This window comes from Xenopus laevis, chromosome 6L (assembly GCF_017654675.1).
Source record: "Xenopus laevis strain J_2021 chromosome 6L, Xenopus_laevis_v10.1, whole genome shotgun sequence".
Lineage (NCBI taxonomy): Eukaryota > Metazoa > Chordata > Amphibia > Anura > Pipidae > Xenopus > Xenopus laevis.
The window spans coordinates 151,347,650-151,375,598 of record NC_054381.1 but is presented as its reverse complement, the minus strand read 5'-3'; the positions used below and the strand labels follow the sequence as shown (position 1 = coordinate 151,375,598).

Below are 27,949 nucleotides of genomic sequence, written 5' to 3'. Positions count from 1 at the left end.
TGTCTCTTCTGTTTGAGTCTGGCAGCTCAGTAATTCAGGAGCAGATTCTGAACTATTACAATTTGCTCCATTAGTTGATACATTTCTCAGCAGCATCTTTGGAGTATCAGCAACTATTGTATCAATTCTAACAGCTGCCTGTAATGAAACCCAGAGATTCTGCTCAGCAGGGACAAAGATAAGAAATGTATCAACTAAATGTATCCATTTAGAACAGTTTACAGGGTCGACGACCCCCCTCCCAGAGCTGCTTTAGAAAGTGAAAATTAAACTTTACACTTCATTATTAGAAAAATGGTCACCATACATTAAATTATGGGAAAAAGAGCTGGGATATACTCTAACGGAGGAAGAATGGTTTCAAGCTTGGTCTAACCTGAAACATAGCTCAGTCAACACGATCCTAATAGAAGCTGGCTACAAGGTTCTTATGCGATGGTATTTGACACCTGTAAGAATAGCAAAGATTTACCATTCCCCCAATAACCACTGTTTTAGGGGTTGCATGATCCCTGGCTCTATGGGGCAAATATGGTGGTCATGTCCTAAGGTGATCAGGTTTTGGGGAAGAGTTCACAATTTGATCTTTTCAGTTCTTCAACTAAACCTAAAGAAAAATTCTTATGCAGCTTTAATGGGAAGGCCGCCTAAGGATGTTCCTAAAATAAAATGTAAGCTATTGAACTAAATATTTCTAGCAGCAAGACAAACTGTAGCAAAATGTTGGAAGTCCCCTAACATAAACTACATTATGTTTAAAAATAAAATTGACTGGATCTATATCAATGAGAGGTTAACGGGGTTAGCTACGGACAGGATCCAAACAGTTAAAAAAAATATGGCTGCCGTTGGTTGACTATAGATTTAATGGTACTCACCCTACATAACTCTTACCAATAGATTTAGGAGGCATCAATTTCTCCTGACCCAATAATGCCTGAATGACGATGAATAAAGAGCATTTGTCTCCAATGCTTTATCATAGAAATACTTCATTTATTTCCTTTTTCTGTTTTTGTTTTCTTTTTTTATTCCTTTCAGGTTATGTGAATTGTTAAAGTATCAATGATATTAAACAGGAAACTTATTGAATATTTTAAGGTATAACATGCAAATAACACAGTTATACAAATCTTGGAACCCGAATAGGATATATGTAGCAAGTCTGAACTTCAGAGGTGCTAACGGATTTTAGAATGTAACGCTATGTTAATGTGACCAGATACTGGGAGTATTTCCCATTAGATTTAAGTCTAATACACATTGGAAATGTATATCAGTATCAGCAGTAGAACCCAGTGCTTATAGCAACCAATCACGTAGCTTTATGCCAACACAGCAACCAATCAAAAATCATTCTGACATGTGCTTGATACCGGTGCAATTTCCCACAAACTTAATGAAGCTATTGTTTCCATAATTAGGCTTCTAATAAGAAAGGCCGCTGGCCCAGAGGATTCAATTTCTCAGCCAGAGATTTTTCAGCCAAAACTAAAGCAATAAAAGTTGTTTTTGGTATTGTGCTCTGAATATTCCACAAGGGGCTTCAATTGGGTGCTCTATTCTGCAGGGCGACACAAAACAATATTCTATTCATTCAGTGAAATACTCCCATTTTTCTGCACTAATTGTTCTTCTTGGGAAGGCTACAAATGCGCCCTTAGTAATTGCAATAGTTTGAAATTAAAAGTTGGGTAATGCTCTCTGAACTGCCAATTAAGTACGTGACCCCTGTCCTCTGACAATACCAGGCTGTTATTTTCTGGCACGTGTTGCTAAATCATTTTATGGAAAAGGAAAGCACCTTAAAGGGCATTTAAAATTAACGTTGTGTGTTGCAGGGCTCTCTTAAGATGGGTTGAGTACCAGAGCTAAAAATATTATAAATGTCATACCTCCCAACATTTTGGAAGTAAAAAGAGGGACAAAAAATTTTTTCCTGCACATAGCGCAGCAATTTTTTTGACCACACCCCCTAATTACCATGTTTGTTTTACAAATTTGGCAGGTTATGAAAGTTTGAAAATATTTCTCCTTATCTAAACTGTGTTTTTGTGTCTCAAAATTGTTACAAAGTATCTTATTTGCACCTGTTAGCTGTTCTGGGCTCTCTGCTAAAAGCCAATTAAGTGAGAAACTTAGTTTCTTTTTCTGGCTGTTCAGAGCAGAGAAAAGAGGGACTTTCCAGTACAAAAAAGGGACTGCGGGTTGAGCTGTCAAAAGAGGGACTGTCCCTCCGAAAAAGGGACAGTTGGGAGGTATGTAAATGTCCTGCTTTATGGCTGAGATTCTAGCTATCTGTATAACAGAACATTCTGTCCCAGTGGCTGCACAGATCCTCTCTGATCCCCATTGTAAGCAGCAGTCCTGCCCTGCTTTATGGCAGCTGAGATTCTAGCTATCTGTATAACAGAGCATTCTGTCCCAGTGGCTGCACAGATCCTATCTAATCCCCATTGTAAGCAGTAGTTCTGTCCTGCTTTATGGCAGCTGAGATTCTAGCTATCTGTATAACAGAGCATTCTGTCCCAGTGGCTGCACAGATCCTCTCTGATCCCCATTGTAAGCAGCAGTCCTGCCCTGCTTTATGGCAGCTGAGATTCTAGCTATCTGTATAACAGAGCATTCTGTCCCAGTGGCTGCACAGATCCTATCTGATCCCCATTGTAAGCAGCAGTCATGTCCTGCTTTATGGCAGCTGAGATTCTAGCTATCTGTATAACAGAGCATTCTGTCCCAGTGACTGAACAGATCCTATCTGATCCCCATTGTAAGTAACAGTCCTGCCCTGCTTTATGGCAGCTGAGATTCTAGCTATCTGTATAACAGAGCATTCTGTCCCAGTGGCTGCACAGATCCTATCTGATCCCCATTGTAAGCAGCAGTCATGTCCTGCTTTATGGCAGCTGAGATTCTAGCTATCTGTATAACAGAGCATTCTGTCCCAGTGACTGAACAGATCCTATCTGATCCCCATTGTAAGTAACAGTCCTGCCCTGCTTTATGGCTGAGATTCTAGCTATCTGTATAACAGAGCATTCTGTCCCAGTGACTGAACAGATCCTATCTTTGGATCCAACCTGAACCGGATGCTTAGCGTGACAACACCCCAATTGGATCATATGGTGCCACAGAGAAAAAGTAATATTTTGGTACCATTAGGATTCAATATTTTGATTTCTCTTTCAAATTACTATTTCAAGAATATGTGTCACTGGCTAAATCTAAAGGCAATACTAGGAGAAGCTTCCAGGAATGTACTGAATATTAAACCCACACAACAGTTGTCAAGATGAAAATAACTGGCAAACAAGGAAGGAGAATAAGAGACTAATAACACAAGTCATCATAAATGTTTCTATCCGGTCTGTGCTGCTGATGAGATTATATGTAACACACGGTGCTTTATATTCAATAGCATTACACATTGTGGTGGACCGCAGCAGTTTTAGTTGTAGGGCAATGGTGATTAAAACATCCCATTTACTGTAAGCCTAAAGCTGCCATTGTTTAGGTGTAAAGCAGCCCTTTGCACCGATGCCGATATTAACTGCCAACAGATTTAAGGTGGCCATACACGGGCCGATAAAAGCTGCTGACAGACCGAGTCGGCAGCTTATTGGCCCGTGTATGGAGCCCCCCGACTTTCGGATGGGACTAAAAATTCCGTCGGATCGCGGCCACATCTGTTTGTTGATGCGGTCCCGCAATCCGACCGCCCATTACCATTCATTAGGATCCGATTGTTGGGCCCTAGGGCCCAAGATCGGATCAGCCCGATATTGCCCACCTCAAGGTGGGCATATCGGGGAGAGATCCGCTCATTTGGCGACATCGCCAAACGAGCGGATCTCTCCCTGTATGGCCACCTTAATTTGGCAGCTTATTGGGCAGTGTATGGGGCCCTCTGACGTCTTCCCTGATTGATATTTGGCCAAAAATCTTCCATTTGTCAATCAACCAGGTTTAAAAATCCCAACAGGCAGTCTGACCTCGTCATTGTGATCCGATCGTTGGACCCAAGGGCTCAAAGTAGGTATATCAAGGAGAGATCCGCTTGTTTGGTGAGGCCGCCAAACGAGTCGATCTCTGCATGTAGGCCACCTTAAAGGAGAACTAAACCCTAAAAACGAATATGGCTAAAAATGTCATATTTTATGTAGTGAACTTATTGCACGAGGCTAAAGTTTCAGCTTGTCAATAGCAGCAATGATCCAGGACTTCAAACTTGTCACAGGGGGTCACCATCTTGGAAAGTGTCTGTGACACTCACATGCTCAGTGGGCTCTGATTGGCTGTTGAGAAGCTAAGCTTAGGGCTCGTCACTAATTATCCAGCAGAAAATGAGCTTCCCTGTAATATAAGCTGATGCTACAGGCAGGGCCGCTCCGGCCATGAGGCAAGGTGAGAATCTTGCCTCAGGCGGCACGGAGCGGCCAGTTACCAGGGGCGGCAAAAAGCCGCCTCTGGTAACTTTAAGAGCCGAATTTCCGTTTTTTAAAACGGAAATTCGGCTCTTCTAGCGCAGCGAGCGCAATAGCGCTCACTGCACTAGCGATGCGGCCCCTCCTCCATCCGCTCCGACGCTGGTAGTTAGAAGAGCGGAGCAGGAGGAGGGGCGGCATTGGGGCTGCTGCCTCAGGCGGCAGCAGCCCCTGAAACGTGCCTGGCTACAGGTTTGCTGATTATTAAATTCTGATGCTAATTGCACTGGTTTCTGTGCTGCCATGTAGTAATTATGTGTATTAATTACTAATCAGCCTTATATTGTGACATTTCTATTCTATGTGTACTGTATATTGTGAGTGGGTCCCTAAGCTCAGTAAGTGACAGCAGCACAGAGCTTATAGTTTTTGAATTATTTACTTTCTTCTTCTGACTCTATCCAGCTTTCAAAAGGGGGTCACTGACCACCATCTAAAAAACACAAATGCCCTATAAGGCTATAATTGAATTACTCGTCTTTTATTCTAACCCTTGCCTATTCATTTCCCAGCCTCTGATTCAAATCAAGGCATGGTTGCTAGGATAATTTGGTACCTAGCAACCAGCTCGCAGAATTTGCGAACTGGAGAGCTGCTGAATAAAAAAAGCGATATAACTCGAAAACCACAGCTAATATAAAATAAAAACCAACTGTCTCAGAACGTTACTCTCTACATCATACTACATCAGTACAGCAGTAAAGAGTGATTGAAGTTTATCAGAGCACAAGTCACATGACTTAGGGCAGCTGGGAAATTGACAATATGTTTAGCCCCATGTCAGATTTCAAAATTGAATATAAAAAAAATCTGTTTGCTCTTTTGAGAAATGGATTTCAGTGCAGAATTCTGCTGGCGTAGCACTATTAACTGATTCATTTTGAAAAAATGTTTCCCATGACAGTATTCCTTTAATTTAAAGGCGAACAACCCCTTTAACTGATAAGTGGTAACTAGGGTCCCAGTTACTGTAGCAACTGTGCATTTCAACTGTTCTAAAGGCAGACAGGAATATGAACAAGGAGAGGGTACATTCAGACGCCTTATTTGTATCTCAGTTGCCTTGTTCTATTTCATTTTCTTCTGCAATAGAAATAAAATATAATAATTTATAATTACTAGGGAAAAAAGCTGGAGGTCTCGGAAATGCAAATATTCAATGGTGGCCCTGTTATGCCTAGTGCACATTCTGCCTGTGAGTGTATTCTGTTTGCTTCTGATGAGAGTTGCTGCTGCAGAGTCGGACTGAATAAAGACGCATTCCCTAAACGCGTCACAAGCGAGACACTGATGCGGTGATTCCTCAGAGCTCCACTAGGGGGCGCGCTGTATGTGCCGCTGTTCGTGGTGTATAATGCAGACGGAAGGGGCAGAGCCAGGGGCATTACACAGTGACAGAGCACGGGATTGCGGTGAGTTCAGTTCGTTCTGTCCGGGATCTGATCGGTTTGTGTCCTTCTTCAATCTCCGGATCCTCACAATGTCCTCCTATGTGCAACGATGGATTTTCCTTTCTTGCGGACGGAGGGGCAATTAAAGCTGCGATCCTTTGCCTGAATCAGCTGGGGGGATTCTCTGCCTCTGCACAAGCTTCTCCTTGGGGGTCGCCGCCGCCGCCGCTCCTCTGTTGCAGCTACACAGGGGGATCCCCTCTCAAGGTCTCCATTAAAGGAAGGGCTTCTCCCAGTCTTATCCCATAGCTGCTGCTGCTTGTGGATTGTGTCCCTATTGATTGTGGATTGATCTGAAACATGGAGGCTGTTATAGAGAAGGAATGCAGCGCCCTGGGGGGACTCTTCCAGACCATCATCAGTGACATGAAGGTAACACACATTTCTATTTCTATTATACAGGAATTGCTCTCATTAAAGGGCACATCAATGTAACCTTCACCCCTCCATTGGCATGAATGGGAAAAGCAGGTGATCACATCTGGACTCTCATCATCATCATTATTATTAACAATATTATTAATTATTCAATGAATTGTAAAAGAAATAACATGATTCTGTGTGGCTGAAAATGAAGATGGATTCCCCCCACTGCCAGAAATAATTAGCAATGGAATCCAGTCCCATATCTGCTGCAATGTGGCCAAATCCCTTTCATCTGGGCTGGGAAGCTGCCATCTGAATAATAAACTCCCCAGTGTATAGATATAGGAATGCTGCAGTATGGCAGCGCATATAGTGACAGAGAATGACCTACACTTGCTGCTAATAATAGTCTGCTTTATTCTATCTAGGTGCTGGGAGAAGCTGTATGTGATACTCACTGTCTGATGCATTGTGTCTGTGCTGCATATACACAACTGATCGGGGTGGGCTTGGTGTGGGGGGACTGCAGGGGTAGTAGCCTGTAAGGTGTCCGTCCGTACAAGAGATGATTGGCTGTTTTTGTCTCTGTATAAAAACACAGTGCCTATTGCATCAGGCTATCCGTTGTTTAGGTTGTATGGGTTCCTGCTTGTAGTTTAAAGGGCTATTCAAATATATATAGTTCTAGATATCCCATTGTATATAAGAGTGACTGTCATTCTGTAGTCCTGTAGAAATGGATGACAGTTGGTTACTTTGCAAGACTAAAGGCACACATGACATTTGCTATTGAAGTAAATGGCAGTCACAGGTCACTGATGGTGACAGGTGGATTTTGGGCCAACAGTGCTCATTTGAGCATTCTCAAGTGCAGGTGACAGCCTGTTACCGTTCAGGTCAGCGGCGGGCAACACGAGAGGTGGCAGACAATTCTCTGCCGGCAGATGAACACATAGGGGGTTATTTATTTAAGTCCAGATGGCAAAAACTTAATAAATTCAAGGTTTTTTTTTTACTTACGAGATTTATTATACCCCCGAGAATGGAAAAAGTGAGAATCCAAATTCCGGCATCAAAGAACTGCCAGTGTTGTGTATAAGTCAATGGCAGAGGTCCCGATCCTATTTGGAAGTTTTTGCTGGCTCCGCTGAAATTAGCCATTAAATCTGACCTTTCCCGACAAAAATCCGAAAAATGTGGGCTTTTTGGGAAAAAGCCTGAAAAAATCGAGCAATTCAGAAAAACCCCCCGGAAAAAAATGTTTTTTTTTATCAGGTTTTTACCCGAACAAATAAAATCAAGCCTTTTAAATTATAAATAAGGTCAAATTATGGATTCTAGTTTTGTCTGATTTTTATTAATTTAAAAAAACTAGATAAATTCGGATTTAAGTAAATAACCCTCTAAGTTTGCCATTAGCCTAAAGACACCGCTTATTTGATATCTGCAATGTAATTGTGAGCCCTATAGCCCAATGGCTGCCCCCTATGGATACACAGCAGTTTATTTAAATCAACTAGTAGAGCTACTGAAGCAAATACATGGTTTTACCAGTTCAGTGTGACAGTACATTATATATCAGCGCCTGAACCTTTTAGTTGTTTTGGTTTTATTAGCCCTTTAAGTATTTGGGGGGTAAGTACAAGCTTTGCACGCTGTTTGCCCCATTCTTCCAGGGTTGTATGGATAACACTTATGCAACTCACATTTGAAATAGGGTCACAGATTCAAATTTGCCATGAGATTAGGGGACTGAGCCATTGTAGCACATTCACATTGAGACACACCATTGTTTTGTTTGGGATCAGTTTCAGTTTATAATTATGCTGCCGTACCAGCTTTAACCAGCAGGTAGCACCCTCTAGCATTTCCTTTGCCTACACTCAATAGGGCAGTTTTTGTGTTGGAATGATATTTATACATGAAACTATATTCCCCTTGAGAGGATTGCAGTTTGAGAACAGATGGAGGAATATTGCCTGTTTGTGCTTGATTCAAGTGTTGCGTAAAACTCTTTGAAAAAAAAAATCCTGTTTTTCCCCTATCCATCTCTAGCTATTGAAAGAGTTAACCTGAGGAGTGCTGTGTATAGGAAGCTCCATTCAGCCCAGGGGTGACAGTAGTCTGTAGGTGTCAATCAAACATTGTTTCTAAACTCTGTACATAAGGACATGCAGAAAAAGCAGCCTGTCCTGTCCTGTCTGTAACTGGTTTGTCTGGCATCCCCCCCAAATTCTATTCTCTTCCTCCGTGTGCCTGAAGCATTGGGCAAATAAACAATGACACACACGTACACATGCTTGTTTTCATTGTATGTTTGTTTTCTTAACAGGTGTGTTGAAATTTGCCAAAGTGCAGCACTACATACTAGGTAGAAAGAGACCAGCAATAATACAGCATTAAATACTGTGCATATGGCAAGATGGTGTCAGTGGAAGGACTGCAACCATGGGATGGGGTGCATAGTAAAGCAAGATGGTGTCAACAGAAAATGGTTGTAACTGTGGGATAGTGTATAGAAAACTGTGGGATAGTGTATAGAAAACTGTGGGATAGTGTATAGATGGTGTCATGGGAAGACGGTATAGTAGGGAGAGATGGTGCCTATAGTAACAGTGGGATAATAGTCTCTGGGAAGGGAGTGTTACTGTGGGATAGCAGGTATAGTAGGGAGAGATGGTGCCTATAGTAACAGTGGATAATAGTCTCTGGGAAGGGAGTGTGACTGTGGGATAGCAGGTATAGTAGGGAGAGATGGTGCCTATAGTAACAGTGGGATAATAGTCTCTGGGAAGGGAGTGTGACTGTGGGGTAGCAGGTATAGTAGGGAGAGATGATGCCTATAGTAGCAGTGGGGTAACAGTCTCTGGGAATGGGCCACGACTGTGGGATAGCAGGTATAGTAGGGAGAGATGGCGCCTATAGTAACAGTGGGATAATAGTCTCTGGGAAGGGAGTGAGGCTGTGGGATAGCAGGTATAGTAGGGAGAGATGATGCCTATAGTAGCAGTGGGGTAACAGTCTCTGGGAATGGGCCATGACTGTGGGATAGCAGGTATAGTAGGGAGAGATGGTGCCTGTAGTAACAGTGGGATAATAGTCTCTGGGAAGGGAGTGTGACTGTGGGATAGAAGGTATAGTAGGGAGAGATGGTGCCTGTAGTAACAGTGGGATAATAGTCTCTGGGAAGGGAGTGTGACTGTGGGATAGCAGGTATAGTAGGGAGAGATGGTGCCTGTAGTAACAGTGGGATAATAGTCTCTGGGAAGGAACTGTGGCTGTGGGATAGAAGGTATATGGGTATGGGACCTGTTTTTCAGAATGCTGGGACCTGTGATTTTCTGGATAATACATAATTTGGATACCCATACCGTCTACTTAAAAAATGTAAACATTAAATAAACCCAATAGAATTTTTTTTGCCATTAATAAGGATTTATTTAGGATTAGGTATAATGTACTGTTTTATTATAACAGAGGAACCTATAATCAATTTTAAAATGTAAATTATTTGATGAAAATGGAGTCTATGGTAGATATCCTTCCCATATTTTGTAGTTTTCTGGATAACTGGTTTCCAGATAACGGATTGCATACCTGTTTTAGATTGAGATAGGGACTTTGGCTTCCAGAATTGTGCATCAGCTGCATTGTTCAGGATATAAGGAATCACTGCCTTCTCCACTCATACTTCTATGTGTGAGCAGAGTTTTTGTACAGTGCAAAATAATAATCCTAGAAATGTGAGTGCGGGATGCTGAGCTGCCTTTGCACGTCTGGGTCACGCTCACTTATTGAACACAGATTGTGATACCACTGAGGTTCCAGTCAAGTGATTTCTCGTTATGCTCCGCTGGTTCTCCTGCTTGTAGGGACATAGTGTGGGAATAAGGATAAATACCGAATAAGTTTTAACATGCTGCCTTCCTGTGCCATGCTGAATTGGAGGACGTTTCTCTGAATTAAGTGCAGTTTTCAGGCTTGGCAAAGTTTTGGAAATGTTATCTTGCATCTACTGCACCATGCACACAATGCAAATTTAGTCTTCTGTTTTGGTAAATCACACGCAAGTTGCAGCACATGTCTTTTGCCCTGCATTTATTCTAATGGTGCCTTAAAAGGGTTGTTCACCTTTGAGTTAACGTTTAGTATGATGTAGAGTGATATTCTGAGACATTTTACATTAGTTTTAATTTTTTTATTATTTGTGGTTTTTGAGTTATTTAGCTTTTTATTCAGCAGCTCTCCAGTTTGCAATTTCACCAGTCTGGTTGCTGTAACCCAAATTCCCCTAGCAACCATGCACTGATTTGAATAAGAGACTGGAATGTGAATAGGAGAGGCCTGAATACAAACATTAGTAAAAAAAAATAGCAATTACAATAAATGTATAACCTTGCAGAGCATTTTGTTTTTATATGGGGTCAGTGACCCCCATTTGAAAGCTGGAAAAAGTCATAAGGGCAAGGTCACACAAGGTGTTTTTACGTTGCATTTTTAAAAACACGGGGTCAACCATGAATACGCAAATGAAATCACGCACACATGATAATATGCGTTTTTTAGCCTGTAGTTTTCTTTTTCCAACATGCATTTCTGTTTTTTCGTGTTCCCCACAATTCCACTCCATTCCAGAATTTTAGTAAAGTTTTGCAAAAAAAAGCCAAGTGGAAAACAATTTACATGCAGAATGTAGCCAAACTGCTTGTCACCTGCATTCAACACTGTAAAAACATTTATGCAAAATCCATCTCGCGAGAGTTTGCCTGCCATGTTGAAAATACGCCGCGTATTTCAGCAAAGTGTATTTCCAAACCTGTGGATCCCATAGAGTTTAATCATATGGTGTTTCCTTGGAATATTTGGCGTTTCTGCTAAAAACCACAAATACTCGTGTCTTGTGGCGGATGTCGGCTCACAAGTGCCCCATGGGAATTGCTATATTGCATATTTCATTATTTTCAATAGAGCTTAATTTTTTTTGCGTATTTACGCTCAGCTGTACTTTTTTAAAAAGACAACGTAAAAACGCCACGTGTGAGCTTGCCCTAAGAAGAAGGCAAGTAATCCAAAATTATTAAACAAAAAATGAAGACCAATTGAAATTTGTACATAATTGGCCATTCTATAACATACTAAAAGTTAACTTAAAGGTGAACCACAACTTTAATAACACTGTTAGTATCAAATTTTCTTGGTGCAGATTATTTGTGGCCATGGACCATGTCAGCTAAGTGTGTCTTGTTCTACATTGCACCAGCGAAGGGACCCAGAAGGTGGGATGGGAAATTGCAGTGCTCTGAACCATTATTTCTTAGTGGCTGGGGCTTCGAAGTAAATAGTACAGCAGCCCCTTTCAGTGTCAGCAACCTGCCTGCTTTAATGGTTTTGCACTTTGCAGTTCAGTAAATAATCTGTCCCAGATTTTATAGCTTGGAATACTACTTTGTTCAGACAAGGGCCATGGATCTGGTTCTTGATGTAGGGAGAGCTCTGTTCTCTGGGTGGCACATTTATTGGCCTCAGGCCTGCTCAGATCTCCCCAAGCACCCATATACATAACATACGTGATGTTTGCACGCAATGCATTTTTATGACTTGACTGGCTGCTTGGAATGTGAATGGGCTTGTAACTTGGCCTCTCATCAGCCCCTTCCCCCCCTTTCCACCTTGGAATCTTGTGGGTGATGCTGTAACCTGCACGTGTGTATCTAATTTATAGGAATAAAGTTATAATTAATTACTCCAGGGCACTAGCAATGTATTATCTCATGTATCTATAAACACCATGTTATAGTTATAGGGCATAGTGCCCTTAAAAATTAATCATAATATGAATGTGCCATGTTAGTATGTAGCTGGAAAGCTGCTGTTGAGTTTGTTAGGGCTTATGGGATTTGTAGTCCAATAGTGATAGTGACGTGAGCAATGAGATTAATGTAATGCCTGCCTTACATACTGTATATATAGTTCAGGTGCAGGACTGCAACCTGTCTGAATAGTCAGGTACAGGTTCTTATCATCATGTGAATATTGTGATATTGTTATTTTTTATATTCTATATTTTTTGTCTGAAATTGGCCTTCCAGGCATCCGCAACCCTTCCCTGTTGCCTGAAACCTGCTCTGAGCAGCCATTTTAGCCTTCTGAGGTACAAATTCACACCTTAAATTTGATGATTGTCGTTATCAACGTCAAGCCACTTTGCCGATACATGTTTGTACTATAATCCTTCATCCAATTACCATCCTTTCCAGAGAAAATAATTTGTGCAAAAAACCCATTAGTTCTTACAGCAGGATATTGGCATGACAGCATCGCCATGGAAACCCATTAGGCCCCCTCCTCTTGAGGTTGGATGTCAAAGAGTTTAAGGCTTGTTTTCTTCCATGTTTTTTATAATTGGTGTAGGGGTCTGTAAGAGAATTTCATATATGAGGTATACGAATACATACTGTACTTAAATACATTATATTTTTTTCTTTTAAAGTGGTGTGTAAAATGTGTAAGCCAAAGGCCTTGAATCTTGAGTCCACTGGAGGGGGGATGGGGATTTTTTTTATATTCTTGGTGCCCCTGACCTGTCATTTATCTTCTCAGTTAGTGATGGGCAAAAAATTTTGCCAGGTGCGAATTCGCAGTGAATTTCCACATTTTACGAAACACCCTCAAAAATTCGGCGGCATCAAACAAATTTGGACGTGCGTCAGAAAAATTGATTGCGTCAAAACCGTGGCACATCAACACTATTCGTACGCCCATTGAATTTAATGCCGTCGTCAAAATTAGAGTTATGCAAATCTTTCACTGTTTTGCGAATTTCGATAATTTTCCGGCGAATTGAAATTCGCCCATTACTACTCTCAGTACCTGATTTAGGGTTGGATAGAGAGGCCGCTTGTCCTTAGCTGCTGGCATCAGAAGAGCCCCTTGGTGGGACAAAGATAAAATAAAAATGGCATATTAAATTACTAATGCACCAAATCCACTATTTGGGATTCGGCCGAATCCCCGAATCCTTGGTGAAAGATTCGGCCGAATACCGAACCGAATCCGAATCCGCATATGCAAATTAGGGTCAGGAAAGGAAAAAGTGGAAAAAAATCTTCTTTTGTGACAAAAAGTCACGTGATTTCCCTACCCGCCCCTAATTTACATATGCAAATTCGGATTCGGTTTGGCCAGGCAGAAGGATTCGGCCGAATATGAATTCTGCTGAAAAGGCAGAATCCTGGCCGAATCCCAAACAAATCCTGGATTCGGTGCATCCCTATATTAAATTGTTAAACAATAGATATTTTTGTTACATACTTCAGGCATATTTAACCAGTGGCCATCCAGCTTTATGTAAAGTATAATCTTAATCATAAAAAAAGAAATCATAATACCTATAATGAGTAACTATAAATAATAAATTGCAAGCTTTAGGGACACCGAGGTCTCTTCTTTACTATAAGTTCCCCTGCATAATAATCCTATAAATGTGTTTTTTAACCAGGTCTGAGAGGGTAATCAGACCTTTCCCACTGGACTGCACATCAAGTTATGCCAATACAAATCTGCATGGCTGATACCAGGAGAATTATCTGCAGGTCATGTCAGGCCTTTCAATGCGTCTGTTGTGTTTCCTAGCAGATTAATTATAGTCGCATTAATTATGGCTCCACAAAGGGAAGACATAGGGCTGGTTAATCCTTATTAGTTTGCAAACACTAACGTCTGGGTGGCAGGGAAATATACAGAGTTTGCCAGGGTATTTGATTGACGCATCTTTTCCTATTTATTGATATCTTAGCTGATATAAAGTAATAAGCCGACTTCAAGGGTGCACACATTGAGAGAGGGTTCTTTTTTTAGGGAAACATTGTATCTATAATTTTTTTATTCAGCCAAATACCAAATCCTCCACAAACTGAATCCAAACCCTAATTTGCATATTGATATTGTCTAGTTAAATTCACTTGGGTTAGGTTTCTGTTCAGCGAAACACTTCCGAGATTCTGTCCTCAACCAAACCCTTGACTTGGTGCAACCTTAATTTTCCCCCTAAACTATCTCTGCTAAACATCTCATATTTTCCCAATTTTTTTTATTAAAACAAGGTGGACCTAACTCCCATCAACAAATTTACTTAATTTCTTAAAAAATAACATAGACAGTTTGGGAAAAGGCATATCAATAGTGTGTAACAATTCGAATCATAAGAATTTTTCGAATTTGACTCTTGATTTGTACAACTTTTTCGATTTGTCATCTGATAACTTTGACTTTTTAGGATTATGGTACGAGCACAGATCACAATGTTAAGAAACATCTTCAAATCGTAAAATGGACATCTGCCATTGACTTCTAACTGACTGTGACCGGTTTTAGCTGGAGTATTTTTGATTTTTACCAGCTTTGAGGTATTATAAATCTCTAAAAATTCAAGTTTTTTCCCGTTTAAAAACTTGACCAGAAAAAATTGAGGTTTAATAAATAGGCCCCATAGTGTTCACATACAAACTCTTTTTTTTTTTTTTTTTTGATACTAGTATCCCTTTAAGATAACTTTATGTAACTTTTAAGGCAGAGTTTTAGTTGAGCTCTGATGATCACAAGAACTGTCTGTCAGTACGTTTTGGTCTGCTACTATAGCTAATCCTCTGAATGTACAAGGAAAAAAGTAAAGAAGGACATTCTTGATCCCCATGAACTGCAACTGTCTAATAATTGTAAATAAATGTGCCAGATATTTATTATAGAATTAAATATTACAGTTGGTTGAATACATATTGAAGGTGCTTGGTGTAAGCTTCTCCTTTCTGAATTTTAAAAGTCATCCATGACCTAAAATAGTTTACTTGGCCAGTAGGCATACTGGTTAAAAATATGCTATTTTTCTGTGGAGAAGTCAGTCTTACATGCTCATCAGTTGTGAGCCCTAACCTCCTTGTACATGGTTGTCCATTATATTCTGCCTGGTTGTACAGGATGGGATCCATTATCCAGAAAGTTACAAATTACAGAATGGGCGTCTCCCCTAGACTCCATTATAATTGAATAATCCAAATTTTAACAAATGATTTCCCTTTTTCTCTGTAATAATAAAACAGTACATTGTACTTGATCCCAACTAAGATATAATTAATTTTTATTGGAGGCAAAACCAGCCTATTGGGTTTATTTCATGTGTACATGGTTTTCTAGTATGAAGAAAAGATCCATTATCTGGAAAACCCCAGGCCCCGAGCATTCTGGATAACAGGTCTCATACCTGTACTCATGAACAGAGTTGCGTTGTATTCCATTCACGTTTCATTGTGTTTTTTTAGTCGCAACATGTTGCATTTTCATGCGCTGGACTCGTGTTCAGAGACCAGTAGAACAGAGGGTTGTATCTGGAACTTACAAAAACTCACTTAGCTATGTTTATGTTTAACCGCAATATATGTGTTTTTTTGCACTAAGCATGGGTTTGTTAACGAATAAAACAAACTCCCATGTGTCAGAGCCCCAACACAGATATCTGATTTTTTCCATAATGGGTCTGTTGTAATAGGTCTAGTTTAAGTGTCCCATGACGGCAGTGTTTGCAGAGCTGTATGGCAGTGGAGAGATATGCAAAGTTACAGAGGCCTGATGCAAAGCGAGCAAATGTTTATGGACTGCCAGTCAACGTGATGGCATGCCAGCTCAGCCAAAGGATATCATGTCATCACTAAATAATTATGTACGTTAATGGAATCTTTAAAGGGCAACTAAACATAAACTAGCTTCATCACCGGTACACATGTTATTAAAATTATTTATTGTATCACATTCAGGGCTGACTTTACTGGTGATGGGGCCCAAGGCAAAATGTTTCAGGACTCATTCTTCTTTCATTCTTCTTGTCATACTGTCTCCATCTTGCCTTTGATAGTCAGTGGGTAAATCTTATGTGCTTTACTAGCCATTTTTCTCCATTATACTTGTTGTCCTCTATTTTTTCTACTGTATCTATACCTGCAGCTGTATGTGGCCCTGTAATGGCCTGTCGCGCATTGATCCTGTACCCAATATATTTTTTACAAGTATATAAAAAGCAGAAGCACATGACCTGCCTGAGAGATTTAGAACTGTAATCATGTGTAAAAAAAATATGACATTAAAAGCACACTTTTCTCTTTTGCAGTGGTGTAACTAGATGTCACCGGGCCCCACAGCAAATGTATTTTATGGCCCCCAAAATTCCAGAGGTTGTCCCGTTTTACCAATATATATTGAAATTGCTCATTAAATAGGGCCTCATGGGGCCCCCTATACCTCCTGGGCCCCCTGCAGCCGCAGGGTCTGCTTCCTCTGTAGTGACGCCCCTGCTCTTTTGTTATTTATGTGATTATTGTTGCAAGTTTTTCCCTAGGTTCTGTAATGGGTTTTTGAAGTGGGTCAAAAAAACAGCTGGAGAGGTGGTAGTATTTTTAGCTATGTCCATTATTTTTAGTTACACCTTCTTTAATCATTTCATGACACCACCTCACTTTTCATACCACATCTCCTGCTGCCTGTTGTATTTTGTGAGTCCTTTCTGTTTGTGATCAAAAATCAAATTTACTCTTCCGATCACACACTCTCCTTTGTCTTATAGCAAAAAGGGTGCACAGATTAGGATGCCGACATTGCAATCGTAAGAATCTGGCATGGATTTTAAGCTCATCCCACCCGGTGGAAAGTAGGGATGCACCGAATCCACTATTTTGGATTTGACCGAACCCCCGAATCCTTCATGAAAGATTCGGCCGAATACCGAACCGAATCCGAATTTTACTTTGCATATGCAGATTAGGGGTGGGAAGGGGCAAACATTTTTTACTTCCTTGTTTTCTGACAAAAAGTCACGCGATTTGACTCCCCACCCCTAATTTGCATATGCAAATTAGGATTCGGTTTGGCCGGGCAGAAGGATTTGGCCGAATCCTGCTGAAAAAGGGCGAATCCTGGCCGAATCTCAAACCGAATCGTGGATTCGGTGCATCCCTAGTGGAAAGCCACTAATTACCGTATATACTCGAGTATAAGCCGAGTTTTTCAGCCCCCAAAATATGCTAAAAAAATCCACCTCGGCTTATACTCGGGTCAAGCGCAAAAACGGTCGCCGTCGCCTAAGAATAGTCGCCGGCGCCCAAGAATAGTCTCCAAGAATTCACCGGCGTCCAAAAACTAGAAGCCGGCACCTCCAATGGGAGCAGAAACCCTCAATTTTTTGATTGAAACTTACCAGAAGCTGCTGCAGTTCTCACCCTAGGCTTATACTCGAGTCAATAAGCTTTCCCAGTTTTTGGAGTTAAAATTAGGTACCTCGGCTTATACTCGGGACGGCTTATACTCGAGTACATACGGTATGAAAAAGGTGGTGAGACGGCATCATTACTTATTTTGCCACAATTACATCACTGGTTGTATTAGTACAATTTTTCCTCTTTTTATCTGATAAAACAAAGCTATATACATAAGAATGGCAGCTATAGTTTTCAGAAAAATATCCAGAAATAAAAAACGAACATTCGTACCAATATCTCTCACCCAATTGTCTACTGGGAATCTCCTCATTACTATGAGCTCACCTATATGGGTCCCATTTTATTTTTTAATCTGTCTGCAGTTTGTTTGGCTCACTGTGAACAATATTATAGCATTCAATAACGGTGAGTCTATTGAAGGCATCAGCATTCTCAATCAGCAATTGAGTATAGCATTGATGAAATTTTAGCTCTCTAATTTTCCCGCATACCACCACCCTTGTATTTAGTATGTACACATGGCCATCAAATTCAACCATTGTCTAAGGAAAGCCTGCTAGTTGAACACAGAAAGGTGAAAAAATCCATGTCAGTTCCTGGATCAACTTTGTACTAAGAATTTATTTCAGTAACTTTGTATTTTCTAACTTCCCAAAAAAGGCATCCATCCCTTTCTTGAAATTATCTAATATATCTGGCAGAACAACCCTCTTCTCCCTTGAATCTGTACTGTCTGTCTTTTGCTGGCCCTTTTTATATCTGACTGGCATTACTTACTACAGCTAAGTATTATCCACAAGTACCCCCATGTCATTCTCCGATTAAGTCATTAAGAATATTCAAGCCGCTTATACCCATAAATCTTTAAAAGTGTATAGCATTATAAATGTACATGTACTTAAATTTCTTTTATTTCCTTATTACAGGGAAGTTATCCAATCTGGGAAGACTTTATAAACAAAGCAGGAAAGCTTCAGTCGCAGCTCCGGTGAGTATTTGCTGTTAACATACATTCTTACCTTTGTGTTCAGCATCTGTCTGTCCCAGACATGCTTCTTTCAACTGAACTGCTTGAACAAACAGGCTTCACTGTGTCTTAAGGAGCAAAAGTACACGAATGACAGGTATATGTATAGATCACTCTATAGTCAACAAGGCAAATAAATTGCCCATACATCTTCAACTAAAGCCCAAGTTAAAGAGGTGTTCACATTTAAGTTACATTTTAGTATGTTATAGAATGGCCCATTGTAAGCAATTTCTCAATTGGTCTTCATTATTTAATGTTTTTTATAGTTTATTTTTTTAATTATTTGTCATTTTCCAGCTTTCAAATGGGGTCACTGACCCCCATCTAAAAAAAACAAATGCTCTGAGAGACTACAAATGTATTGTTATTGCTACTTTATATTGCTCTTCTTTCTATTCAGACCTTCTCCTGTCCATATTCAAGCCTCTTATTCAAATCAGTGCATGGTTGCTAAGTTAATTAGGATCCTAGCAACCAGACTGCTGAAATTTCAAACTAGTGAGCAGCCGAATAAAAAGCTAAATAACTCAAAAACATACATAATAAAAAATGAAAACTAATTGCAAATTGTCTCAGAATATCTTTCTCTACGTCATACTAAAAGTTAACTTAAAGGTGAACAACCCCTTTAATCAGTTAGTAGCTGGCAAAACTGGGGTGTCCTCTCCTGTATGGAGCCTGTTGGCTGGGCTCAACTCACTTTTTGCTAACAAGAGTTATTACTGCCTAGTCATACATATCCTTTTTATACAGTAAATTCTCTTTAAAAAGTCACGTTTCTTTTAACTGTTTTCTCTAAAGGCTTTGGTTAAAATGCTGGACGCTTTCATGTTAAAAAAATAAAGCCGACAAGGCTTGTATTTAATGTTAAACTAGTTATGTCAGGTTGCCCTTTGTTTGACAGAAGGGAAATACAAGCACTTTTATTGTGTGGCTCTGCTTCCTAATGCAGCAAACAGGCAAATTATCAAAGGACTGGAATGTTTCCAAACTGTAAACACGTTCTTATTTGTACAGTAGAATAAAGGGTGATCAGTAATATACGTGTATGTATATAAAGTATGAATAAACTGTAGGAAGTTGACTGCTATTGTAATGGTTGTAACGTTTTAACACATTAAGGGGCAGATTTATCAAGGGTCGAATTTCGAGGTGATGGGAGTTTTTTTTAAACTCCCATCAACTCTAAATTTGAATAACAAAAGATCAACTGGAATTTATTTAAAAAAAAAAAATTACATTTTTAAATTCAAATGAATAGGCTGTATTCGATCGTTCAATTCGCAGTATTTCACCAAATGACTCCAAAAAGGTTCCAGGAGGTCCCCCATGGGCCAAAACAGCAATTTGGCAGGTTTCAGATGGCGAATAGTCGAATTTTAAAAGGGACAGTACATGGTAAATTTCAATATTTAAATTTTTTTCAAATTCAAATCGAATTTGGACTATTCCCTAGTCAAAGTACACTAAAATTAGCTTGAGATTCGAATTTAAAAACCAGATTTTTCAATTCGACCCTTGATAAATCTGCCCCTAAATGTTAATTTTCGACTGGCCCTATCACTGACATAGAATTCAGCCTAAGCTGCAGAAGTACTCCTGAACAGGTATGCTTCCACTTTAAAGTTAAAATCGTTTCTCTGATACCCAGTGGTAAAACAGAACTACGGATTTGTATGTATTTCCCCTGATGTTTTGACTAAAAAGTAAAATGTGGTTTAGCTTAAAGAGGAACTATATGCTAAAACACTGTATATTTATGTATTTAACAAAATAAATAATTGTTTTACAATCCTGCTGCCTATAAGGCGATGACAATAATTGAAGGGGTGGTTCACCTTTAAGTTAACTTTTAGTATGTTAAAAAATGGCCAATTCTAAGCAACTTTTCAATTGGTCTTCATTATTTTTTGTGTTTTTTATTTAATTGCTCTTTTTTTCTGACTGTTTCCAGCTTTCACATTGAGGTCACTGGCCCCATCTAAAAAACAAATGCTCTATAAAGCTACAAATGTATTATTATTGCTACTTTTTATTACTCATGTTTCTACTCAGACCCTGTCTTATTCATATTCTAGTCTAGTCTCAGTACATGGTTTCTAGGGTTATTTGGACTTTAGCTTCCAGATGGCTGGAATTGCAAACTGGAGAACTAAAAAGCTTAATATCTCAAAAACCAAGAATAATAAAAAATAAAATCCAATTGCATATTGTCTCAGAATATCTCTCTCTACATCATACTAAAAGTTAATTCAATTGTGAACACTTTTAATTCCCCTTAATGGACAAACAGTGCTGTATTGATTCTAGTTAGCAACTTGTGTGAGACTCTAGTAGTAGCTTCTGAGGGATCTATCTATGCCAACATAATGTACTTTTTGTACAGTATCTATGTGCATCAGATAGTTGTAGTTGTCTGAAATTTGATTGGCCCACGGTGATTGATATGATAGCAGTCAATCACTATAAACCTAGCCAAGCCATAAGCAGCCCTGTACTCATTCTCCTGTACTGTAGGGGCTACATTGTGTTTAATGGTTTACTTTGTCTTTATTTTGAACTGTCAACCACACTATTAGTCAACCTTGAACTGTGTGTGTGTATACGAAATCTGCTCTACCGTTGTACATAAAAGTGTGTTTTTTTTTGTTGTTTTTTTTACAATAGTTGTTCTGTCATTTAGCATTATCTGCTTCTCCTAATTACCATTCTAGAGACTAAATAATACTTTCTATTCACCTTGATAAATTATATATTTCCTTAAGAAGGGGTTTGCTTTGTCCTGAAACTGCACGGAAACTTTAATGTTGTAAAACAGCTGCTCTTTTGTATTGGCCATTGCTGGAAGGGTTACTCTTTCACAGAACACAAGTGCAGTTAATCAGTAACCATATTATTTGAACTGATCAACTCTCAGCTCCACTGCTGAATTGTGCTTAGGCACTTGGCATATGTACACTGGCGAGCAGAGCCAGATAGTCTCTTCTTACTAATGGTTATCTGGGAATGGCGGCCATTAAGGGAATACCTGTGTTTTGATGATACCTTGGATTTAAAGTGTAGTGCACTATACCTGAAACGGGCTGTTTGAATCAGTCATTAGTGTGTTTATTCAGGTATGGGACCTTTTATCCAGAATGCTCGGGACCTGGGGTTTTCGGGATAATGGATCTTTCCGTGATTTGGATCTTTATACCTTAAGTCTACTAGAAAATATACGTAAACATTAAATAAACTCAATAGGCTGGTCTTGCTTCCAATAAGGATTAATTATATCTTAGTTTGGATCAAGTAAAACCTACTGTTTTATTATTGCACAGAAAGAAATATTTTTTAAAAATTTGGATGATTTAGATAAAATGGACTCTATAGGAGATGGCCTTTCCGTAATTTGTAGCTTTCTGGATAACTGGTATTAACGGCTCCCATACCTGGGATTAGGGTTTTTTGTTTGTTTGTTTTTTTTGACTTAGTGTAGTCTGGTGCGAGGAACAAACACCTAGGGAGCTGTGCTGTGCAGTGTCTGTATATTTCAATTAAGAACTGAGAAGACTTATTCACGTTTAGTATGATGTAGAGCAGTGCTCACCAACCCCTTGGATGTTGCTCCCAGTGGCCTCAAAGCAGGTGCTTATTTTTGAATTCTTGGCTTGGAGTCAAGATTTAGTTGCATAAAAACAGGTGTACTCCTGTAGGCTGCCAGTCCAAATAGAGGCTACCAAACAGCCAATCACAGCCCTTATTTGACATCCCCATTGAATTTTTCATCCTTGTGTTGCTCTCCAAGTCTTTTTACATTTAAATGTGGCTCACAAGTAAAAAAGGTTGGGAATCCTTGATGTAGAGCGTAATATTCAGAGACAATTTGCAGTTGGTTTTCATTTTTTATTATTTGTGGTTTTTGAGTTATTTAGTTTTTTGTTCAGCAGCTCTGCAGTCTGCTGTTTTAGAAGTCTGGTTCAAATTACCCTAGCATCCATACAAGTGATGCTCCCAATGGCCTCCAAGCAGGTGCTAATTTTTGAATTCCAGGCTTGAAGGCAAGTTTTAGTTGCATAAAACCCCGGTGCACTGCCAAACAGAGTCTCCTGTAGGCTGCCAGTCCACATAAGGCAGGGGTCCCCAACCTTTTTTACTCGTGAGCCACATTTAAATGTAAAAAAGAGTTGGGGAGCAACATAAGCATAAAAAAGTCCACGGGATGTCAAATAAGGGCTGTTATTGGCTGTTTGGTAGCCCCTAAATGGGCTGGTAGCCCACAGGAGACTCTCTTTGGCAGGACACCTGGTTTTTATGCAACCAAACAAGCCTGGAATTCAAAAATAAGCACCTGCTTTGAGGCCACTGGGAGCAACATCCAAGGGGTTGGAGAGCAACATGTTGCTCGCGAGCTACTGGTTGGGGACCACTGACATAAGGGCTACCAAATAACCATTCACAGCACTTTTTTGGCACCACAGGAAACTTTTTTTACATTTGAATGGGGCACATGGGTGAATAAGGTTGTGGACCCCTGCCTTGGATTTGGGATGCATCAAATCCACTATTTGGGATTCAGCCGAATCCTTTGTGACAGATTCAGGTGAATACCGAACTGAATCTAACCCCTAATTTGCATATGTAAATTTCCGTTCCCGTCTAATTTGTATATGAAAATTCAGGTTCGGACAGAAAAAAGGATTCTGACGAATCTTGGCCAATGCCCAAACCGAATCCTGGATTCGGGGAATCACTACTTTAGATAAATGCAAAAGATTTAGTAAGCTTTCACTATAGAAACTAACAGCACCAGTTGGAAATTGCTTTAGAATACTATTGTTTGCTCCCTATGAAAACAAGGTTAACTTCCCCTTTAAAAAAAGCATTGCTTTGTTATTTTTTTTTAGCCTGTCTTTCTTTGTTCAAAATGATTGACTCAAACAATGTCCTGTGAGTATATAAGCAAAACTCGACCTGTCGGCACTGTCTCTGCTCTGATCCACAAAGCAATGGCCTTTGGCAACCTTCTCTGCATGCTGCCGAAAGTGTTAAAAATATATTGCTTCTTCCCGAATCTGGGACACGGAGGGGGTCGAGCGGAGATGGAGAACTGACGTCTGTGATGCGCAGCCCTCTCTGCACGGCAATTCGTCGGCCCCTCGTTCCACAGCAAAGGAGAGCTCGTCTACAAATGAGAGGCAAATCTGTTGCCATGGGAACATAAGTGCTGGGTTGCACAAGCCGATTTGGGTTAAGGAAGAGAGCAGATAAAAAAAAATTTGACTTAGACGTTAACTAGAAATTCCCTCTACTCAGCCTGCTGCTAATGTACTTAAATACCACGGCAGAGATAATACCCAAGCTTTGAAACTGCAATTTTTATCAATGAACTCTCAATGGCTGTGTATGCCATTGAGAACAGTGGAGAGGATGCTGGGAATTGTAGTTGCAGGTAGCACAACCCTGAACTAGAAGGTGAAACTGCAAATGAATTAAAGATTTAGATCCAAATGAACACATGGCTGGCTCTGGAACATTTCATTGATAAATCTGTAAACACTGTGGCCTCTTGGGAAAAATATTATGATGGTAACATCTGATTTCATTTAAGAATTAAGAGACAATGGGCAGAGTGCAGCTTATAATGTTCTTGCACTTGTTTCCAGGGCAGCATTCATTGAGCCCTCCTATCATAACCATGATGTTTTTTGGACTGTATTTGCCATTTCAATAAACCCACACCATGGAAAAAGGCCCCACATTGATGGAAATCAGGAATTTTTAAAATACAACCCTTCCGTTGTTATTGAATTGCAACAGACTGATGATGTTTATCATCTTTCTGTTGAGACCTTCTCCTATTCGTCTTTTTGTCTGCCAGTCATATTACTGCATGGTTGCTAAGGTAACAGGGACCCTAGCAAGCATTCCATTTCAGTTTCACACAGGAGGAGTGGAGACGTAAAACCCACAAAGAATACAAAATAAAGAAGTATTGGAAATCGTCTTCAAACACGACTTTGTATATCGTACGAAATGTTTATTTAAAGGGGAACTATGGTGAAATGAACGTTTAATAAAAGCTTCCTCATACTGTAAGAAAATTACTAAATACAGTCAATTAAAAATTCTACATTGTTTCTGCAATAATCAAGTTTATCTTCGCTATCCCTCTCTCCGCATCTGTTTCTCTTCATTCTGTCTTCAAGCAGAATTTGGGTGTCAGGCGAATGATCCAATATATCTTATAGGGGGGGCTTCCTTTCCTAGCAGCTCATGCAAGTAACGGATTCCAGTACAAACAAAATCTAACAAAATAACTGCCTTTTGCACAAATTCTGCATGTAGAGAGACATAATGTCTGGTGATAATGGTTAATAGAGTGAGCTCTAATACATCTGCCAGGAAAGGAAGCCCCCCTATAAGATATATTGGATCATTCACCTGCATGGATGATTAATTGCCACCCCCTGCTGGTTTTAATATCAATGGATTGGAGTTTTGGGTGCACTTGTTAGTCAGGTATATGTCACACAGAATTCCTGACTACTGTGTTTACAAGCAACTGTCGTCTGACCCACAAGATTTATATAGATGCCATATGATTGAGGTTGATGAGTCAATATATTGAAGTTGATGAGTTCTAGGAAAGTCCAGCCTGGGGTAGGGGGTTGAACATTAGCCAGTGCAGGGTTAGATCCCAATGGTGAGTTGCTCAAGGAGCAAAGGGAAGTGTAGACTTAAGGCCATAGACGTAGAGATCCGCTCGTTTGGCAATGTCCCAAATGAGCAGATCTCTTCCCGATATGCCCACATTGAAGTGGGCGATATCGATTTGATCCAATCGTGGGCCCTAGGGCCCAACAATTGGATCACAATGGATCCGATACGGGCGGTCGGATTGCGGGACCGCATAGACGTATAGATGCGATGGGATTTTTTAACCTGCCCGTTTGAGATCTGCCCGACTTTTGGCCAGATATCGATTGGGGAAGCCCGTTTGATGTCCCACACACGGGTTAATAAGCTGCCGACTCGTTTTGTCGGCAGCTTTTATCGGCCCGTGTATAGGGGGCCGTAAGTAGCTGAGAAGTTCTAAATCCTACTATGGAAAGAGCTACTGTTATAGGTTCCTCCGTAGTACTAAAGCTATACATGCCTGTTTGGCCTGTTTCGAGCATATCTGGGCAAGTATGGCTGGACTTTGGGGGGGGGGGCATGCTGACAGATAATCCTTCACCCTTTATAAACCGACAATGATCTACCCTGATGGGAAATTTTTTTGGTCAGCCAAAAGAAAGTAAATAGAACCTGTGGCCCCTCTTCACTTCAATTGGTTCTGATTGTTTGAATAAGTGGTGGAGGGGAACAGAACAATGCAAAGGTGGCCATGCATGTGACACACGGATCAGTGGGAATGGTTTTGTGCTGTGTATGGCCACCTTAGGAGTAGAGAAGTTTTCCCTCCTAAAAATAATTCAGGAATTAGTGGAATTTGACTAAATGTTTAAGTTGGATATCACTGAAAACTGGTAATTTACTTTCAGCCAATACTGGTCAAACACGGGGGTCTACAATTTGAAATGGGTTGAAAGAGGCAATGTCTATTTTCTTTGCTTTCCCACTTTTTTTCCTTCCTTATCCCTCTCTATTTGTTCCCCCCCCCCTTCTATTTCCTTTTCTTTTGTTTCCTTCTATTACAGACTGTTCTTTGTTTTTGAATAAACATGTTAGGGTTTTCTATGCCGTGGGATGGTATATGCTTGTTACATGAAACAGTAGTAAAACATGAATGTTAACTGGAAGTTATAAATACTATGTCCATGTTTTTCCATATATAAGTGGGAATCACAGTTGGAAACAATATTGTAAACCCTTAATAAAAATGTATTGAAAAAGTTAAATAGTCCATGAAATTCCCAGAGACTAAGACATTTCCATTGTCTGTGAGTAATATAGCTTTGAGTGTTTTGTTGAACTGCATTGTCGTTTTAATAAAAAACTATTGGCCCTGGTTTTCTAAGATTTAAAGGAGAACTAAACCCTAAAAATTAATATGGCTAAAAATGCCATATATTATATACTGCACTTATTGCACCAGCCTAAAGTTTCAGGTTCTCAATAGCAGCAATGATCCAGGACTTCAAACTTGTCACAGGGGGTCACCATCTTGGAAAGTGTCTGTGACACTCACATGCTCAGTGGGCTCTGAGCAGCTTTTGAGAAGCTAAGCTTAGGGGTCGTCACTAATTATCCAGCAGAAAATGAGGTTTGTCTGTAATATAAGCTGATACTACAGGGCTGATTATTAAATGCTGATGCTAATTGTACTGGTTTCTGTGCTGCCATGTAGTAATTATCTGTATTAATTACTAATCAGCTTTATATTGTGACATTTCTATTCTATGTGTACTGTATATTGTGAGTGGGTCCCTAAGCTCAGTAAGTGACAGCAGCACAGAGCATGTGAATCAGTGAATCAGCAGAAAAGAAGATGGGGAGCTACTGGGGCATCTTTGGAGACACAGATCTTTACTGCTAAAGAGCTGTGGTTGCCTTGGGCTTGTACAGAAGCCCAAAACATAATGTGCAACATTTCTAGCCTACCTCTTTAGTTAAGCTTTACTTCTCCTTTAAGTGAAGCAGAACATATTCTATTATCCTATACTTCACTGGGGACTGAATAAGTGTAACCCATGTTGGGCTCATATCCAGTCATTGAAAAAATTAGAAGTCCCTGGTAGCAACAGCTTGTTGTTCTTTTACAAGAGGTTTTTTTTCATTGGCATAATCAATTTCCATTAGATGCTATTTGGGGTTAGGCTTGACAAAGTAAGGCGACTGGGCTTTAGTCAGGCTTGTCCCAGTTCTTTAAATGGCTACTTAACAATGCCTCATTTCACCATTGCCCACCTTAATGGATTGGAGCTGATTTCTGTCTGCTGACGTCTATTAGAGGTAGTTTAGATGTACATCTCCAACACTGGATTGCTAGGTTTTTTTTTGGCAGACTGGCTTGTAGAAATAATACTTCTGATGTTCACATTGGCTGGGCTAACAGAAGCTCTTCTGAACTACCTCTGGACTGAGCTGTAATATGAAAGTGCTTGCTGGCAGAGAAACTAATAAAGATAAGAGGTGAAGCAGGCTTTTGGATTCTGAGCTATAATATGCTGCATTAAAGCTCTCTATCTAGGACATACAGCATGGGAATTGTGTATGTAGGATGTGAATGTGATGCATTTGGTTCTGCTGCATCTAGGTTCTCTCTATACAGGTAGAGCGCTGGGTATCATGATTGATTTCTTAGGATATCCCTGTAAAATTTCTAAGTAGATTTGATACAGATATCTAGACATAAGGTGAACTCTTATTGCA

General features: G+C 40.0%; 1 protein-coding gene across 5 annotated transcripts in view; it reads left to right on the top strand.

The window, feature by feature from the left end:
* Positions 1 to 5,837: 5,837 nt before the first annotated feature.
* mtss1.1.L (metastasis suppressor 1, gene 1 L homeolog) overlaps positions 5,838 to 27,949 on the top strand; it is a 119,428-nt gene continuing 97,316 nt past the window's right edge. For 3 of the 5 annotated variants that reach the window (XM_041566637.1, XM_041566636.1, XM_018268257.2), the window contains exons 1-2: positions 5,839 to 6,307; positions 18,489 to 18,550. In XM_041566637.1, coding sequence (XP_041422571.1) covers positions 6,236 to 6,307; positions 18,489 to 18,550 — 134 coding nt within the window. In that variant the 5' untranslated portion in view covers positions 5,839 to 6,235. Of the gene's footprint in view, positions 6,308 to 18,488; positions 18,551 to 27,949 lie in introns of all 5 variants that reach the window. The other 2 variants (XM_041566635.1, XM_018268259.2) reach the window with 2 other exon arrangements.